Raw genomic sequence first — 18,844 nt, 5'->3', positions numbered from 1 at the left:
TTTTTTATAAGAACCTAAATCCATACTTGTATATATATTTCTCATTATTGTATTATTTCGTGTGTGTATATTGAACATTATCTACTCACTGAGTTGTTAAACTCACACTCTCATTATTTATCATTTTCAGGCTTATAGCTTGATAGCAGGTCACTTTTGTTGGACCTTCAGAACCTGCTCTTTTGGTTGTAATCCGTGCATTTTCCTTTATGTCTAATTAGTGCTCCAAAACTATAAAATTATATTAACTCTTGTATTAAGACAATTCAATTATATTATGAAGTTGATTTTGTTATTAATGTTGTGTTGAACTCTGATTGAGTTAGGATAAGTTTGTGTGTAAGTTTGGGTTCGCATAGGTATGGAATCTTGAAGGGGAACCTTGCCTATGTGCCGGTCATGGATCCGGGATTCGGGTCGTGACATGCATGGAGGTGTGAGAAGCAATTTTTTTTCCATGTGGGCCTTTTATATCTCCATTTTTGGAAATAACAAAAAAACTAGTTAATTTGAAAATATTTTAATTTTAATCGGAGGCTATGCTTTTTGTCTTTGGTTGTTGATTTTAACTTGAATAACAGTATACAAAATTCCATACACACGGTATTTCTCCAAGAACAGAATTTTAAATAGCGAAGGAATATAGAAAACAATTCAGTTAGGATATATATATATATATATATATATATAGCGAAGGAATATAGTAAACAAATTCAGTTAGGATATATATATATATAAAAGATAAAATCCATATAAAGATAGGGTTTATCAAGTTGCTAAGATTGCGGAATATTAATTTTCAAATATATCTCTAATATATATATAATGTTGTTAATTTCCCTTTGCAACTACAAAACATAACAAAATCGATTTTAAGAGTTAATATTGTTAACGTCTTGGAGAATAATGGCGTCTTTAGAAGAAAATTCTTCAGAGAGTCCTACCATGGAGTTTACCGAGGAATCAATGCCGAACGTAGAGCATTCTCTCACCACTACAATAACACCAAACATCACTTCAAATTCCTCTGTATCACCGCCCCAAATCCTGATCAATTCAACCTCATTGCCTCCTCCACGAGCACCAGTACCGCAGCCACCTTCTGCCACTGCTTCACCATCACTAGCACTACAGTCACCTTCTACGCTTACATTAGCAGCAGCAGCAGTGCCGCCGCCGCCACCCAGATTCCCTAATGACCGCGATGACGATCATTATTTCAATAGTTTCCCACCTGGATATAGGTTTTGCCCGCATGATCATGAGCTGGTGATACATTACTTGACCAATAAGGTTAAAGGTTTGCCATTGCCTCGGAACAAAATTGTAGATGTTATTCTCTACCAATACGATCCCGAGTATCTTGCAGGTTTTTGATACAAACCCTTTTCTTGTCTTTTGGTTAAGATTTTTGATACAAACCCTTTTGCTGAGATATTGATGTTGTCATTTCTTTTGATTATTCGTTTTACTTTATTTGTTAACACATAGCATTCCAGTAAACAAAGCAACAATACTTGCATGATCATATAAATTTTGTGTTTATTTGTTAACAGATAGATACAAGAAATTTGGGGAAAAAGAATGGTACTTCTTCACACCTCGGGACAGAAAGTACAAGAATGGAAGTAGACCTAATCGAGCTGCCAATGGTGGATATTGGAAAGCCACTGGAGCTGATAAGAACATCATACATGATGAAGCTGTTGTTGGATATAGAAAGGCACTCGTTTATTACACCGGGAAGGCTCCAAAGGGTGACAAAACCAACTGGATAATGCACGAGTTTAGAGTGAATAATCCACTTCCTCAAGTCAGAAATCATAGAGATGACATGAGGGTACAATATGATTATTCATCTATTTCTCTCCAATTGGTATAACAATTTTGTTTTAATTCAATTCTTAACACGAGTAGTAACCAAATTTGTTTGTTTTGTTGCAGCTGGATGACTGGGTTCTGTGCAGGATTTACAAGAAACAGGAGAAGCGTAATAATATCAGAAATGGACAAAGGAATGAGGAATTTACTAATGTCATAAATGAACAAAGGAATGAGGAACATTCTTCAGGGTCAATGGATGATATTGATGAAGATTATCTCCATGATCATAATTCAAATGAGCTGGCTGCTATGGGCGCTGACTATGCTGGGGAGATTTACGACATGGGTACCGGTTCTTTAGAGAATGCTTTCCCAGTATTTAATGAGTTAAGTCAACAACCGACTGCTCTGAGAGGATACTCAGATGTTATCAACTTTTTTCCAGCTCCTGCTCACCATAGCAGGACGTTGCCAGATACACAGGTCCCCAATTTGGCTGAGACATTTGGAAATCCTGCCCCAGTTTTCCCCGTTAATCCTGACAACTGGCCATACAGGCAAAGGGGATACCTCGAAGAGTTTCTGAATCATACGAACTGGTCTCAGGTTAACATTCCCGGCCAATCTTTTGACCGCTATTCTGTCAAGCCAACTTTTCTTCCAGGAAATCCTGCTCCTCTTGTCAACCTTCGTCCCACAAATACTGCTCGTCCTTCTCACGGCCTTCCTTACATGAATACCGCTCCTCCAGCTGGCAGCCTTCCTCCTATAAACACTGCTCATCCTGCTGGCTGCCTCCCTCCCACAAATACTCCTTTTCTTACCAGGCGCCATCCTCCCACAAATCCTGCAAATAGTCAGCCAACGACACTGACGGATGTTGGTGCCAAACCTCCAAGACAGCCTCCTCAGCACTTACGATAATTAGTGTTCGGAGGTGGGTTTCTAGTGGATTTCAAGAATGACTGTCATCAGCTGTCATATAGACAGCGTATGTACTAGCTTTGCTTATGGATCTTCTAGGATTTTAGAATTTAGTGAATAGACAATATTCTAGCTAATAGTTAAGATATATATTATATTTTTTTACAGATTTTCTAGTTTTAGAAATTTAGTGACATGGTTTTGGCGCATTGTTAACAAGATCATTACTTTCTATTTTTTCCTTTCTAGTAATTTGGTGGCATGGTTTTGCAGCATCATTTAATATTTCACTTTATATTTTGAGTGCTTACCATCAGGATTAACGGAGAACGTTCTGCGATGATCGTGTTTGCAAGTTAGTGATCTACTTGTGCATGTTCACCGTATGATTATCACAATCAAGTCTTGCATGCATGACGTTTTCGATGTTTGTTCTTTACATGATTATCCCTGTACGTGTAATGTACATGGGTTTTGAACTAGAACCCAGGAATACAAGTTTTTCTTGTCCTGTCTTCTTCGAGCTTTGGCTTAATAATATGACTTGAGCAAATGTGGGTTCTAGGGTTTATACCATGTGGGTACAGACTCATTTCTTAATACTTGAAATTCAGCATGTGGAACATATGAGTCCAAAATGATGAGTTGTAAAGCTCACCCGACTCAAATAGAACTCGCATCCGTCTGTTTTTTTTTTTATTATTATTATTATTTGAGCTTTCAATATATTTCAGCCGAAACTAGAGTATTAAAAGAGTTAATCAATTTATTAACTTTGTAGAATGTTATCATCTCGGCAGAAAGAAATTTTTTATACATTATAAGTTATTTTGTTATACAAGAAGTCTACATGGAAGATTATTTTATTATACAAGAAATCTATGATAAGATAATTTTTGTAAATATAAAATATTTTCCATTTTTCTTTGTAAATATAAAATATTTATCAATAGTAAATTCAACCCTAGCTATTTCTACTTGAGAAAGAGACTAAAATATTGATATAATTCCTAAAACAAAGGATAATCTTAGAAGAGTAAAATTCTAAGAATAGATATTATTATTATTATTATTATCACTGGATTATGAGTTTTTTTTTTGTATATGAATAGATATTATTATTATTATTATTATTATCACTGAATTATGAGTTTTTTTTTGTATATGTTTTTTTTTTCAAAATAATCCCTAATAACTAACAGAGATCATAAAAATTTCTGGATTAACTTCAAATGTCTTTGAAATTATCAAAAAGAATTGAATTCAAATCCGATTTCAAATCTCAGATGAGAGTAAATTTTGAAATGTTCATTTACAATTTGTTCGTGAGATTGTACTTAAATCTTCCGAAGTATATCTTATATATTTTGAAAAGCATAGAGATAGGCATTGAAAAACAAGAGAAATTTCATTTAAAAGATAATTACATATTAGATAGATATTAAAAATAAAGATAAGATTTTAGTTATAAAAAAACTAAAGATAATTTTATTTAAAAGATTAAATTATTAAGTATGTGTATAGTTAAGATATCAAATTTCAAATATATCTGCAGTTAAAAAAAAAATTGCGAACTCTGAATCACTAGCATATGTGTGTTAGTGTCCTTTTGCAGCTCATATTCATAAAACTCTCGACTCGAATGTCCTGCCAAGGAGACATTGCTTTCAAGCGTCCTACTATGAAGTTTACTGAGGAATCAAAGCCGAACGTACAGGTTTCCGCTACCACTTCAGGGGTTTCAAACAGTCTTTCAGAGCCCTTCAAGCCATCACCAAGCACACAATCTTCTGTAAATTCTTCACCACCATCACCAAGAATTGCTGGTCATGATCATGTGATAAATCCAGATGATAATGATGATGATGGTGACAGCTATTTCAATAATTTTCCAGCCGGTTATAGGTTTTGCCCTCATAACCATGAGCTGGTTTTGCATTACTTGAAGAATAAGGTCAGTGGGCTGCCATTGCCTAGGAACAGGATTGTTGATGTTTCACTTTATCAACATAATCCCGAGGAGCTTGCAGGTTCTTTTCTTTTAATTTTGATAAGATACTGTTTCATTGAATTTAATATGATTTATGACCATCTTGTTAGTTACAGATTACAAGTTTTCTTTTTGTTAATTTAAAGTATGTAAATGAGATTTCTTTTTAATCAACTTTGTTCTTGTAGTTTTATGTATAAGCATTAATGGATTTATGACTACAAATTAAGTTTGTTGTTTTTAACTTTTATCGATGATAGAGCAATTTAAGCACTATGGAGAAAGGGAATGGTATTTTTTTACACCAAGGGACAAGAAGTACAGAAATGGAACTAGGCCGAATCGAGCAGCAGGCGGCGGATACTGGAAAGCCACTGGAGCTGATAAGAAAATCGTACACGATAAGGCTATTGTTGGATATAGGAAGTCACTGGTTTATTATAATGGAAAGGCCCCTAAGGGTGATAAAACCAACTGGATGATGCATGAATTTAGAATGGAAGCTGCAGCTCCTCCGATCAGAAATAACATTAATGACATGAGGGTATATGGATATTCAAAATCCAGCTCTAATTTTTAATTGATCAACAGCTAGCATTTGCTTTTAATTCTTTCTTAACATGATTAGTAACCAATTTTTTTCTTGGTGCAGCTCGATGAATGGGTTTTGTGTAGGATTTACAAGAAAATTGAGAAGCCTGTCAAAAATCAAGAGCAATATTCTACACCGAAATACCAGCTCCTTATTGGTCCAAGTGATCAGGCTGCTATGGATGGTGACCGCAACAGTGGTACTGATTCATGGGAAAATCCATGGCAGCAACAGGCTACTCCTCCTTTAGCTGGATTTGATGACTTATTTTTATTCTGCAACAGTTACTCTGCAGCCCAGGTCCCATTTTTACCAGAGACTTTCGAAGATCCTGTCCCCATGCTTCTGAGTTCCGACTTTTCAAAAGGGTTACCAGAAGAAATATGGAATCCTCCCATCCTTCAATTTGATCTAGCTGAAACATTTAATTTGTATGGTAGCACGGAAGATAATCCTCAGACCATCACTAACCTCCCAGCTGAGAATCTCCGAATCAATCCTTCTCCTGCAAGCACCGGTCTATCTGTCAACATCAGCAACGACTGTTGAGACCAAAGTCCCCAAACTTCCCCAGCAGCTACCTTAGTGTGTTTTACGTTTAGGTAGAATCTCATCTGCCTTTTCTCTCCTAACTAACATCTGTTCAGGTTTGATGATGAATTTTCTAGTTTTAAGGATTCAGTGAAGACTCCTTAGTAGCTAGCGATATTTTTCGCTATTTTTCTTATTGGTATGCGTTTCAACATTCTGAAGTATATGAATAAACATGTGGCGCATGATCAGATGTATAATTTAGCTTTGTTCTGTTTGAACCACAACCAAAACTTATGTTTTTTAATCTGCCCGCACAATTGCTACACCATATTATTGTGACTCCAAGAGCCCAACATTCTGCAGCAACCATTTTAGCATATATATATTTTGCTTGTTTCCGTTCTCCTCTACATGAACGGAATCATCACTTTTCGGCAATCAACGGAAGGCCATGCCATGAAGAGGATTTCTTTTGAAGTTGATAAAAGAACAGGTATATACTACATAAGAACAGGATAGCAGTCCCAACAGAGGGAAACTCAAAATCTGTTTACAACTGGCTCGCTCTATCCCGGCCCCAGTCTTCTTAACCCGTCTCTATCTAAACGATTCTCCTGCGAGTTACGATTATCTAGTCTATCATGGATCACCTGTTGGGCAAAAAACAATGAGAAGGATTAGTGCATTTGAAACGTTTGATCAGTGATGCATCTCCGTTTCTTTATTGTAACAGTGTTTAATGCATCTCATGCCACGAATTCTTCACATAGTTTTTTCAACCGATGTTGATGAAACGCTCCTGATTCTTGTTTGTCTTCTTGTCATTTGCAATGGCATCCTAGAGCTATTAGAATCCTGCATTGTCTGTCTCGTTAAAAGCTTCTACTTTGTTTTTGTTTCACAAGTACACAGGTTGATGCACATTCCGTAAGGTAGAAAACTTGTGTCAAGACCGAAAAGAACTGCAATGGTAATTCTTGGATCCCCCGCAAACTAAACATGGACTTGTTCTCTAGGGAGAAACATTTGAAGTTTGGCTCTCTCACAGTCAATGTATTTAGATAGGGGAAAGGGGGGAATTTGATGAATTTTCAGAATTTGAAGTTTTCCTGCACAGGGTAGTGCAAAGGGAAAACTGGTCTTCTATTTTGTCTCGCCAAAGGAGACGAATTTCCAATATCTCTAAGAAGCGACCGTTTTGGAGCATTAAGTCCACCGGCACGGGCGTGAGGCTTTCGGCTGCCATCACTAAAGGCCTTCTTCTGGCGACAATCATCATTGGTATTACGGTTTTCCTTCAAACGACAAACTAATACTCGCTTCTGAGTCTCATTTGGAGCCTCCAAAGAAACTGATGGTAAGTTTTTAGACCTTGATGTCTCTTCAACTCTTTCCTTCCTCAACCTCTCGAGCTCCACTTGAAGCACAGCTACTTGACTTTGTAGCTCATTTGCCTTGGCTTCGGAAGAGAGGGCTTTCTGTCTCCATTCTTGCACCTGTAGAAAGCCACATTATCAATTTTGTATAAATGCAAAAATGTATTGACAAGCTTGGGATCAAATGTTGCTGTATCAGTCTTTTACCCTTAACTTGAGTGCCTAAAGTCCCATTCTATTCACTCCTCAGACAAATCTATTCATAAGCCATCAGCATTTGCAGATAAAACTGAGGCTATTATTCAAGACTGTCCACATTTACTTTCTGTAATCCAAAAATTGATAGTTGGAATCTTTCTCAATGTTGGGTGTTGCAGAAATGCGAACTTTGAGGGGGAAAGGTGTTTTCTAAGACATTTAGAAATAGTTTTCACTGCCAAAATCATTTCGACATTTTAACTTTCTTGAACTTCATTGAGCTATTTAGTATGTTCCATGGTATTTTGAGTAATACACTTCCACCGGGTAGATCCAATGCCTCGGAGATGAAGAAAGAAATAGATAGATGACAAAGAGCTTGGTTTCTTACAGCAGAATTCAGGGATTGAATTTGACGATCAGAATCAAGTGCTCTAACTTCCCAAAAATCTCTAGAAGCCTGCAACTCTTCCATCTCATTCCTGACTTGCCCAAGCACCTCTTGCATTTGGGACCATTGCTCTGTCTCAGCCTGAACTTGCTCTATGACGCTCCGCACTATGATCTTGCAGCACCCAGAGCATGTTTTCTTCTCCTGTAGAAGAACTTTCGTCGTCATTCAGGCAACAACGTTACAGCAATTATGGATACGTATTGTATGACATCCATGGAACATTTGATATTAAAATTCTACAAAGCCAGCTGACTAGGTTTTTTCTAGTCATTTAAAAATTTTACTGCACTGTTTAACATATGTTTCACAGACCTCGCTGAAACTGATTAGGACTTTAGGAGTGTCAACAAATCTATACCCTTAAACCACACTTGGTTTGCTCCACAGTAACTCCAATCATTAAGAAGCCTCCTCTTCCTAAAGTCAATTGAATAATTGATGTTTACAGTCAAAACTAGCAGATAATAACAGTGGGTTTTTACCTTGCATGGTTGTCTTGTTGAAGATGAAGGCTTATCAGGAAATTCTATTATTCTCTTGGAAGTGGAGGCATAATTGGCAGCAGTACTGCTGGCTGTAAAGTGCATTGAACCATGCTCATCTTCCATTCTCTCTAACAAGCTTCTATTCGACAATCCCTCCATTGTCCTTCTCAGTATCTCCATCTGCTGCACATTGTTCTCTTCTAGAAATTAGCCATATGCAAAGTTGACTCTGACATAATAATGGAAACTATAGATGTATTTCTTTGCTAAATAAATGGAGAGGTAAGTAATTGACCTGTAAACCTCTGAAAATCATCGAAAATAATAACAGGCATATATATGCTAACTGTTTGCTTTAGAAAAACATTTAAAAGAAAACCAAAACCACATTGATTACAGTGATAATTCACCTTATAAATGCACTAAAATTGAAATCGTTTGACTTCATATAAGTGAACTGTTCGTTCAGAAATCTAAAAACTAAAAAAGAACTGTCGGATTCATCTATCTAGTTTTCTTAAAACAAAGAAGATAATGTAACTGAAAAAATTCTTAAGCAAGGAGAGATTAAACATTACATTGCAACTGCGATTTGAAGCACAAGTCTCGTGGACACTGCAGTTTGTTTTTATGGACATGCTTGCTTCCGCTACCTCTTGGATCTCCTTAACGCATATCTCGTCCGATTCTCCTCCAAAGTTCTTTAGCCCTCTCTGAAGAAGAGATACATGTCTATCTAAATTACTACACTTTCGACCTTCTAAATCCTTAACCCCTGATCTTCTTTGCAACTTCTCTAGCTTCTCTACCAATTTTTGAATCTCTTCATCCAATACCATGCTCGCATCCTTGCCATCACAAATCCCTTTTCTCCCCTGCAAACAAATCACAAAACTAAATTCAAAAGAAAGAATAAAGAGGTATGGTAAATTTAAAATTACGCTCAAAATCATATCCTTTAGTCAGCTCTGTTTGATTGCAGAGAGGCGATCACAAAACTATACAAACTAGATAGATAGGGCCTAGTTAATAATAATCAAGAACCTGACACGTTAAGAGAGAATAAAAAAGTAGACTGGCAGCTGTGTCAGGCTTGCTTGAGTTGAGCCATGGTTATCTCAAGTCCCATGCCTAGAAAGTAAATTATTTTCTTTTTCTAAAATTTACCAAGAATCAAAATTATGAACTCTAAAGAACCGATCACACATCACTGAAAATGTTAAAACCCAAATGAAAACAGCAACTAATATTAAGAAAAGGTCAGAGAAATGCTAACAGAAAGCAGAGTTTCAACAGCAGATCTCAGAATCCTCTCCATTTGAACCCTTCTTCTCTCCATCTTCTTGACAGCAATCTCTCTCTCCATCCGCAACAAATTACACTCTGCCCTCAACATCTCAGCTTGAAACCTCCACTTCTCCTCCTCCATCACCACACTCTCCCTCTCCTCCACTCTCTCCCTCCTCTCCTCCTGAAAGCACTGATAACCCCTGCTACCACTAGCCATCATAATTGGCACAACCCCTCTTCCTTGATCAAACAAAGCCTCTAACTTTCCTTTCTCGTCTCTTTGTGAACTTGGCTTTGTGGCATTGGCCTTTGGCACTTGTGGTTTCCTGCGAGGCCTTCGAGGTAAATGGAGGATTCTTGGAGTTGGTTGGGCTGGTGGGTATTGCCATTTTGGTCTCCTTGTTGTCAATGTTGTTATTGTCGATACTTTATCCATTCAAGAACAACAGCTACTTCAGTTTTTTCTTCCTTTTTTCTTCTTGGTTTTGAGATACACGTTGGTTTCTTGTCAAAGAGTTTCAAGATCAAGATTTGAACACAGATAGTTCACAACAACTTCGTTCGGAGTTTTGAACATAAATTTTTTGCACCAACAACTTTCCCTTTTGGTTTGAAAAATTACAGGTTGGTTGTTTGTTTTATGATGTAGGAATTGGCCTGCCGAGAAGCGGGTTCTAGTTGAAGTAACAGTTTGGAGCTACAGAGAGAAGTCAGAGTTTGGACTCTTGTGACAGATTATAGTACTTAAACTTTAGTTTTTGAAAGTACTTCGATTCTAGTTTATGCTTATATTGTTTTCAGAGTGAAATAATAATAATAATAATAATTGAACCCAAAATGTACCATTTTGGATTTGAAAAGAGAGGTTACTAAGAGCAGCCAAACAAGAGTCCAGTACCCAAAATATACCATCAATTTTGAACCCAAAATTGATGAAAGCAGAGAGAGAGAGAGGAGCGGCAGAAGTTAAGGCTACAGGCGTGCAACCTCGTTATGTGGAAGGAACAGAGATTTCAAATGAAAGCTTTGCTGTGAGTGTTTCTTTCTCATGTGCTGCTGCTGCTGCTGCATAAATTTCGTATCCTTGGACCTTGTTTTCTCATGGAAAACTGAGAAGGATGTGTAGTTACTGTTGCATCAACACTAACCTGAAACAGGAAAAAAAGTTCCTTTCATTTCTTACTGCTTTTGCTCTTCGCTTTTTATTTAGCTAATGGACCAAGACAAGAAAAACTTTAAGGTCATGGATTGCTGTTTGAATTGCAGTGCTCAAAATTCTTTTATATAGAGATTGAACCGGCCATTTATATTTTTACCAAAAAAAAACATTTACAACAGTAACCATCAAACAGTCTTCTCCCATCAAAGAGTAAATGACACAATTAAAATTTTCTTTACTTATTTTAACGGTATTGTAGCGATGGTAAATCAGTCATTTTTGGTTATTTTTAAAAAAATATATGGATTTTTTATATTTTTTTCTATTTATACTTGATATTTTTATCATTTTACATTATACATATTTATCATCATTTTTTTATATTTATATTTTTTAATTTTTTCTTTTTTTATTTACACTTCTTTTTAGAAGAAATATATTATTTTTTTTATATTTCAAATAGTTTTCACTCTATACTTGTCTTATTTGTACCCTTTTTTTTTGTTATATCATCATTCTTTTGAAATTTATTTTTGGATATTTTCTTTTGCGTTATTTACACTTTTTTTAAAAAAATATTATATAAAAATTAAGGAAATGGTGTTTTAATGTAGTAATTGCAACAATATCTTATTTTTTTATTATGTAAAAAAAAATTTGAGATCTTACATATTTTTATTAACATAATCTTCATTATATTTTATTATATATAAATATAATTTTTTATTCACTATTATATTTTTTTTATTTGCTATCAAAAAATATATTAATTAAATTTACATATTAATCCATTTGTATTATAAAAAAAATTATTGAACCTACAGTTAAACGAGTGGAATAAATATATTAACATTTTATTTATTTATTGATATAGTTAATTTTTGATTTATTTAATTAAATACATTAATTAGCTATTTTATTTATAAGTAAAGTTTTTATAAAAAACAAATTTAAAAATTTTATATATTTATTTTTTATGTCCAAAAAATTATACAAGTCAAATAACTAGTATGTAAGTAAGAGACAGCTTCGAGTAAAACTACGAAGTTGATAGCCTAAAAGATTTCACTCCACTGCTATGCTTCTGATAAATGATGCATGCAACTCTTGCGGGCCGCTTCACCTGTTGTGCAAAAAACAATGAGTTCATTAAATAACAGGGGAGGTGGCATCACCTTCTCCGAATTCAAAATAAATGAATTTGGATCTGGTTCACGAGCGAGCTTAATAAATTGAAGCGAAATAGTAGATGACATGCATGTTCAAATTTGAGATAATACTACAAAGTGTGTCAATTTTAAGATTTTTTACAATCTACTGTCTCATTATTTATTCTTTTCAAACCGATGTCGTCTGGATTCGTAACAATCAATTGAAATTTAAAGATATAAGTGTAAATTTGGATGTTGATGACAGTAGAATCGTAAAAAATAGAAGCATCGAGAGTTATCCCTGGGCTTGAATTGGCTAAATTTACACAAGATTAACTTTTTTCCCATGCTGAAACCACTTTCAAGGAGAACAGAGCATGTTTTGAGCACGAGAATAAAGCAACGCCTGGCTTAATCCATTCGTCCAATCACTTTTTGGGGGATAAGGAAATGGATGGTTGTCTCCCAGCAAGTCCTTGAGCCATTTACACTCCTAGGACTAATAGTGGTTCAATCCATTCTTTTACGTGCATGTGATTGTCAGACACAGACACTGACAAACAGAGAGGAAGCAAAAAATTTGCAGAGCAGAGATGGCATCCATGACCATGACAGACTCATTCCTAACTGGTTCCACCATGGCTAAACAGCCTTCGACAATCCCACATAGAGGGCTCCTTGTGGCCAAGGCCTCAAGAGCCACTGAGAAGTCAACGTGGAGATGAAGAACACAGAAGAGAGCAGCAGTGGGAGGAGGGATTTGATGTTTGCAGCCGCAGCTGCTGCTGCCTGCTCCATTGCCAGAGTCGCCATGGCTGGCGAAGAGCCAAAGTCAGGGACCCCAGAAGCAAAGAAGAAGTATGCTCCTATTTGTGTCACAATGCCAACTGCTCGTATCTGCCGCAACTGAGAATTTGATGTTCTATGTAATGTTCATTGATTTAATGTAGAAGTTGTCCTCGCTTGTATGCTTTTACTGGGGAGCCCTCTTTATTTCAAATCCCATCTTCTACTTCATTGAACCCAATTCTTCGGACCCAATAATCCTGTTTTTCAAGGTAAAACGTAGGATTTACCTCCTATGCTGTCGGAAATGTCAGTTAAGTGTTAGGGTTGGCTTGTAGCACCCACCCTTGCTGATCGAAGAACAGCCGAGTGTTCCTTGAATTTAGACAGTACTCGTCTTCCCTGGCTTTTGAGCTCCATGGAATGATGTTGAATCCATTACTTGCGCTAGCATCTTCCCCAACTCCACACCAAACAACAGTTACACACGATAGGAAAGCAAAACACCTATTTCTCATTCCATATGTGATGAATCATTCGATCTGCTTCCAAAATATTTCTGTGTGGCGTCAAATGCAGTGGTAATCAATCAGACAATTGCAAACTATGTTGCTAATGCTGTACAATTTTATGGAAAAAATATGAAGACACCCCTGCCGTGATTCGAATTAACGAGCAACAAATTAATAACCATGAGGAGTAACCACAAAAATACCTAAGAGACTACCTTTTTTATTCCCCCTTTCCTTTTGGGTAAAATACATCAATGGCGACACCCTGGAAGGTGAAACGGGGATTTCAGTAAACATGTACCACCACTAAATATAAATCTGTTCCAAAATTATCGCAGCAATTTTCCATTTTTTCTGAAACTGAATTAGCAGTCTTAAGATGCCACCTTTGGAGGTTAAGCTGCGGTTTACTTTGAACTACGAAGGAATATGACTACCAAACAACCTCAATTGCGCAGGAATTCAACACGCTATCCAGCCGATCCCATTTTAAAAAAATCAAAACTGGGAACATCAAAAACGCAAAAAATTCCAAATTAGGACCAAAGTCAAGTTAGTTGTACATCTGCGAAAAGAATTCAGATGAAAATGCAGAAGCTGCCCATCAAGAATTGCTGGATGACAGAAAAACAGAGGTTTCCCAGGTTGCTTTTGCACTCCATTATCTAAGACCGGTACTGGTTGCATAATTCTTGGATAATAACCTGAAAAGAAAACATGTTGATGGTTACATGCATGGAAAAGAGATTTTGTTACAGGATAAATAAATTAAAAACACTCAGAGAAATCTTGGCTTAATAGGATACAAGGCCTGGTTCATCAACAATATAAAATAAAGGTCTTGTAAAAACCTGAACAAGCAAAATTGAAATAAAAAAAGATTTGGAAACTTAGCATTACAGCTGTTACCGACCAGTAACAGCACAGAGAGATAGAAAGAGAGATTGTTCCACATTCACCTCAAGCCATTTTGCCAGGAAAGAAGATTGCAGAAGATGTGCAGGAAACTCATTCCCCTTTCCCATTTTGCTGGGCAGAAGCATAATTGCGAATAACTTCCATGGCCAGCTGATGAGCAGTCTTATTCTGCAATTTTGCAAGTTCATCCATTTTTTCGTATGTATCCTTATCAGTAAAAAGTCTCAGGTTGTATGTGGACCGTGTAGCCACCACACCATCCCATTTCTCAACCCACTCTTGAAGAGTTTCAAATCCCTGACAAAAGAGATTGAAGTCAATATCTTTAGACTACTGGAAATTTTCAATAGGATTGGATAAAAATTCAACATGAAAAGGCTAACTTTTCCTCAAATGGGTTGAGAGATGATAACTAGCAAGGTAGTAATCTCTATTCTCACCACACGGTTTGTGAAGTCGCCAAATGATTCTTTGGATTGTCTTTTCCTTTTCCAATTATAAAACAGAGGTTCCAAAACCTTTTCAAGGTCATGAATCTTGACCTTATTCATGAAGGTTCTTGCTAATGAAGTTTGATTGGGTGTTCCCCCAAGCCAAAGCTGTTTAAAAACAACAAAAATGGTTCATTACGTTTTCCTTTAATTCTCATTTGTAATATTGAAACAAAACAAACAAAAAGAAGACATCAATTCAGTCCTTGGTATACCTGGTAGCTATTAGGGCCATCACCAACAAATCCAAGTTCAGCCATGTATGGTCTGGCACAGCCATTGGGACAGACAGTTGCCCTTATTACCACAGATTCATTGTATTTGAGACCAACCTGAAATCACAAAAGACTACCAGTAAAAAGTCTTAATTTTCATTTGCATGCAATTGACAATTCACTACATTCATCTATCAAAAGCTTGGTACAATTCTGATGAACTCATTTGAATGAACACACCTTCTCGAATACAGCTCTAATACGTTTGAGGATGTCAGGCATTCCCCGTTCAGCTTCGGTTATTGCCAATGGGCACAGTGGTAAAGCTGGACATGCCATTGCAGTCACATTGAGGGGGTCTACATACTTGGGTTGCTGTGCATGAGCAATATTAATCAAAACCAGAACAATTGAGAAAAATGAAACAAAACCAGCAAGCAAAACAAAAACCTAGCAAACCAAATAGGCACTATAATAAGCCCCAGAAATACATCATTTGCCAACTGAACAGCAGAATCATTCAGACAGTAGTAGAAAGGCATGAAACAAGAAACAGAGATGCAAAGTGGGTACTTCTGACATGCTATACAAGAATGTTAAAGATTTTGAATATCAATTACCATTGAAAGGTTTACCAGAAAGGTCGACTGCTTGACATGATAAGTGATTACATCCATAACATTAAATACAAATTCTGAAAAGGTGTCCACTGATAAATTAATAACTTGAGTGACTACAAAGACAATCCTTAGCGAACCTATTATTAAATTGATAAAGGCAGCATGAGATTTCAAAAGATGTCCTTTGCTTTGTGGTTTTATCAGAAAAATAGATGACTAACAGCGAATAAAGATTCAGATCTTGCAATATTGTGGCATTTATAACAGTTTGACTGCACATCACATTTGCAATTGTGTGCTAATGCCATCTAAATCTTAATGGAACCATCTGACAAGACCTACCCAATTACTGCCTTGTATGAAATCCTTTCTTTAGCTCACAAACAGTTTCATGATTAATCCATTTCCTTGATTCACTAGGAACTAAGGAATTCAGTTGTGCAAATTCTAACACCAAGTCTCAAGGAACAGGGAAAAAAAATGATATATGCCTTGTCATATTAATCAATGGACTGAACTCTGGGAAAATTTCACAGTTATGGAATACCCTGACAGAAGATAATGTGGACAACAAGAGTGAAAAAACCTTACCAGTAAACCAGCCTGTGCAAGAGCAGTGGTGATTGGGCGCTTCCATGCTTTGCGAATACCACACAAGATGATGTTCTGGTTTGGTGTGAGACGTACATCCAAATTGTACTTTTCTATTATTTCCCTTAATGTTGCCTTCATTTTCCCCCCAATACGACCACTATCAACATGGAGCCCACAAAACAAGCCACCATCACCCTACCAAGAATTTTCAATCTATCAGTAAGCAGAAGGTAAAATTCAAGAAGCAAATAAGGTACAGATAAGAAAATGTTTGATCCTAAGCAGAATAGCCAAAACATTGTAATGTGGTGAGACAGAATCAAAGTTTACACTTATAAATTAGGGATAACCTGCTCGTGCCATCCCAAGTAACTTTTAAATTCCCACTCAGGCAACTCACGGGAAGGCTCAAATTTCTTCCCATAATATTGCTCCACAACACTTCTAAACTTCTCAATTCCCCAGGAGCTGATCAAATATTTCATTCTACTGTATTTACGATCATCTCTCCTCCCATTTTCTCGTTGAGTTACAACAATAGCTTTAACTGCATATAAAATGTCTTCCTTCGGTACATAACCCAATGGTTCTGCCAACCGAGGAAAAGTGGTCTCGAGTCTATGAGTTCTTCCCATACCACCACCAACCTGCATCACATCAGAAATTGTAAGAAACAAAAAGCTGTGGGCAATTAAGAAGAAAAGAGAGGAATGTTTCAGTTTATGTTAAGCTAATCTTACATATAAATTAAACCCCTGAGGTTCCCCATCAGCATCAGTAACAACAACCACACCAACGTCATTTGTGAGAAGGTCCACAGAGTTGTCTGTTGGCACAGTGACTGCGATTTTGAACTTCCTAGGCAAGAATTGAGTTCCATAGATGGGCTCTGGTGAATCAGGGAAGTTTGTTCCATGAGAATTGTCATCGCGGGCCTTCACTACCTCTGGAGGTTCTGCTGACATGATTTTCTCTCCATCCACCCACATATCATAGTAGAAACCAGACTGGGGAGTTAGAAGTGCAGCAATGTTATCAGCGGTTTGCTGTGCAAATTGGTAATCTTTTCTTGCAAATGGAGCAGCAGGGGCCAAAACATTCCTGTTCAGATCACCACATGCACCAAGAGTTGAACCCATGCTATGTACAATGCTGCTCATCACAGTCTTGAGGTTCTTCTTTAGAACACCGTGGAGCTGAAATGTTTGCCTGGTTGTCAATCGAAGTGTTCCGATTCCAAACTGATCAGCAAGATCATCCATGGTCAAGTACAATTTGTTCGGGACTTTCCCACATGGATTCTTTGTACGAAGCATAAAAGAGTAAGATCTTGCCCCTCGTTCATCTCTGTTATACTGCTGATAGCTTCCATGGAACTTGATTATTTGTGTAGCAGACTCATTAATGTTCGGGGCATCTGTGAGCAACTCCTCATTAAGAGGGTACCTGATAAAATTGCTGTGTTCTTTGATTATCTCGACCTTGCTACGCTTAGTTTCAGTCTCCGGCTTTACTGGCTGCCCACAAAAATTGTGCAAGTTATAAAACATGAAAACTAAACTAGACAAACTCTATCACTAATAATCAAAATCGAGGTTATTTTTATCAAGAAACTGCCTTTGCAGCCTAGCCTTACAATTTTTTATTGTTCCAAAATAAATATAAAATGTTAATGTTCATTACCGAACTCAATCTAATTAAGTTAAATCAGAAGCATTTCAATTTCCTGGGTTCTAGACACCTTTCTTATTCTCCCAAATCTACTCAGCACAGCACATTTAATAAGAACATCAACAATCATGAAACAATTCTGAGTACATTTTTATTTTTATTTTTAAAAGTCATATAGAACAGACACCAGATTGAAATAAATGAAATAATATCACCCTTTACTTTTGACGTTATTTCTTTCCCTGCATCCAAACAGAGCACGAGATTTAAAAAAGCAGCTTTTGACAAAAAAAAAATTTTAAAAAAACCAAACAAATCGAAACTGATATGCCTGTGCTAGTAATTAAATCAGCTTTCTTTTCTCGCATTTCCCTCTTTAGCCTTCCTAAACAGAGAACAAATCCAAACACAAAAGAAAACAACTTCGGAAACTTAAAGCAGGGAGAGAGGCGGGGAGATTGATTGCTTGACGTAATCTAACCGTGGAGACAGCTCTGATAAGCGGATTGGGTCTGGGAATTGAAACTGAAAACAAATTGACATGTCTCCTGCTCAAACCAACTGAATTCCTACTCCTCAATCCATCATAACTCCCTATCTGAATCTTCTTCCCCTCCTTCAAAACTGCACTATGAACTGCTCCATACGACGTCGCCGTCGTCATCCTCCTATCTCTCTTATCTCAAACAAAAAAACTAAACCCTGGATAAAAAAAAAAACAAGTAGCAGAGAAGCAGGGAGATTGATAATTTGTGGAGACTGGTGAGCACAGAAGATAGATCAAGCTGACGGCGAGAGCCTTAAAAATTAAAACTGTGAGTGGTTATTTTATTTATTTATTTATTTTAACACTATCTGATATTTGCTATCGTGCGCTGTCGCGTGCGTGACACGAGTGTCTTCTTAACTTGTGACTCTGACGTACCCCCACGAGCTTCTAGTCCACACTCTGGCCGCTGTACGGGGAATTGAACGTTGAAGGGCCGGGCCGGGAGTGTGGTAAGGAGCGCGTGGGAGTGTAAGAGACAGACATGCAGCAAAACCAAAGTTGGATTCTATG

The 18,844-nt window shown here is 36.8% G+C and overlaps 4 protein-coding genes and 1 pseudogene across 5 annotated transcripts; 3 read left to right on the top strand and 2 right to left on the bottom strand.

The window, feature by feature from the left end:
* The first annotated feature begins 870 nt into the window (after positions 1-870).
* On the top strand, positions 871-2,748 carry LOC105131144 (uncharacterized). The gene is made up of 3 exons (XM_011033979.1): positions 871-1,369; positions 1,557-1,840; positions 1,945-2,748. Exons 1-3 carry the CDS (start codon positions 907-909, stop codon positions 2,746-2,748), a joined length of 1,551 nt encoding a protein of 516 aa, XP_011032281.1. The 5' UTR covers positions 871-906.
* Positions 2,749-4,330: 1,582 nt separating this feature from the next.
* On the top strand, positions 4,331-6,000 carry LOC105130996 (NAC domain-containing protein 102-like). Its single transcript, XM_011033742.1, has 3 exons — positions 4,331-4,778; positions 4,999-5,282; positions 5,391-6,000. Exons 1-3 carry the CDS (start codon positions 4,340-4,342, stop codon positions 5,877-5,879), a joined length of 1,212 nt encoding a protein of 403 aa, XP_011032044.1. The 5' UTR covers positions 4,331-4,339; the 3' UTR covers positions 5,880-6,000.
* A 724-nt stretch (positions 6,001-6,724) lies between these two features.
* Positions 6,725-10,880, bottom strand: LOC105130995 (myosin-8-like). 2 transcript variants are annotated; one of them, XM_011033741.1, is made up of 5 exons: positions 9,654-10,880; positions 8,956-9,252; positions 8,375-8,557; positions 7,830-8,033; positions 6,725-7,360 (listed from the first exon to the last, which is right to left on the bottom strand). In XM_011033741.1, the coding sequence occupies exons 1-5, from the start codon at positions 10,101-10,103 to the stop codon at positions 6,956-6,958; spliced, it is 1,539 nt and encodes a 512-aa protein (XP_011032043.1). In that variant the 5' UTR covers positions 10,104-10,880; the 3' UTR covers positions 6,725-6,955. The 2 variants fall into 2 exon arrangements, with proteins under 2 accessions (XP_011032043.1, XP_011032042.1); XM_011033740.1 differs by having other exon boundaries at positions 8,375-8,560; positions 9,654-10,879.
* Positions 10,881-12,432: 1,552 nt separating this feature from the next.
* Positions 12,433-12,999, top strand: LOC105130994 (photosystem II 5 kDa protein, chloroplastic-like; annotated as a pseudogene).
* A 307-nt stretch (positions 13,000-13,306) lies between these two features.
* LOC105130993 (sulfite reductase [ferredoxin], chloroplastic-like) lies at positions 13,307-18,605 on the bottom strand. Its single transcript, XM_011033739.1, has 9 exons — positions 18,266-18,605; positions 16,854-17,630; positions 16,464-16,760; positions 16,111-16,308; positions 15,140-15,274; positions 14,900-15,016; positions 14,634-14,792; positions 14,235-14,490; positions 13,307-13,979 (listed from the first exon to the last, which is right to left on the bottom strand). The coding sequence occupies exons 1-8, from the start codon at positions 18,446-18,448 to the stop codon at positions 14,284-14,286; spliced, it is 2,073 nt and encodes a 690-aa protein (XP_011032041.1). The 5' UTR covers positions 18,449-18,605; the 3' UTR covers positions 13,307-13,979; positions 14,235-14,283.
* Positions 18,606-18,844: the final 239 nt, after the last annotated feature.

The sequence above is a fragment of the Populus euphratica genome, unplaced genomic scaffold (genome assembly GCF_000495115.2).
Source record: "Populus euphratica unplaced genomic scaffold, PopEup_1.0 scaffold76.1, whole genome shotgun sequence".
In the NCBI taxonomy this organism is placed as follows: domain Eukaryota; kingdom Viridiplantae; phylum Streptophyta; class Magnoliopsida; order Malpighiales; family Salicaceae; genus Populus; species Populus euphratica.
The sequence above is the reverse complement of the archived record's forward strand: the minus strand, read 5'-3'. Positions and strand labels throughout refer to the sequence as shown.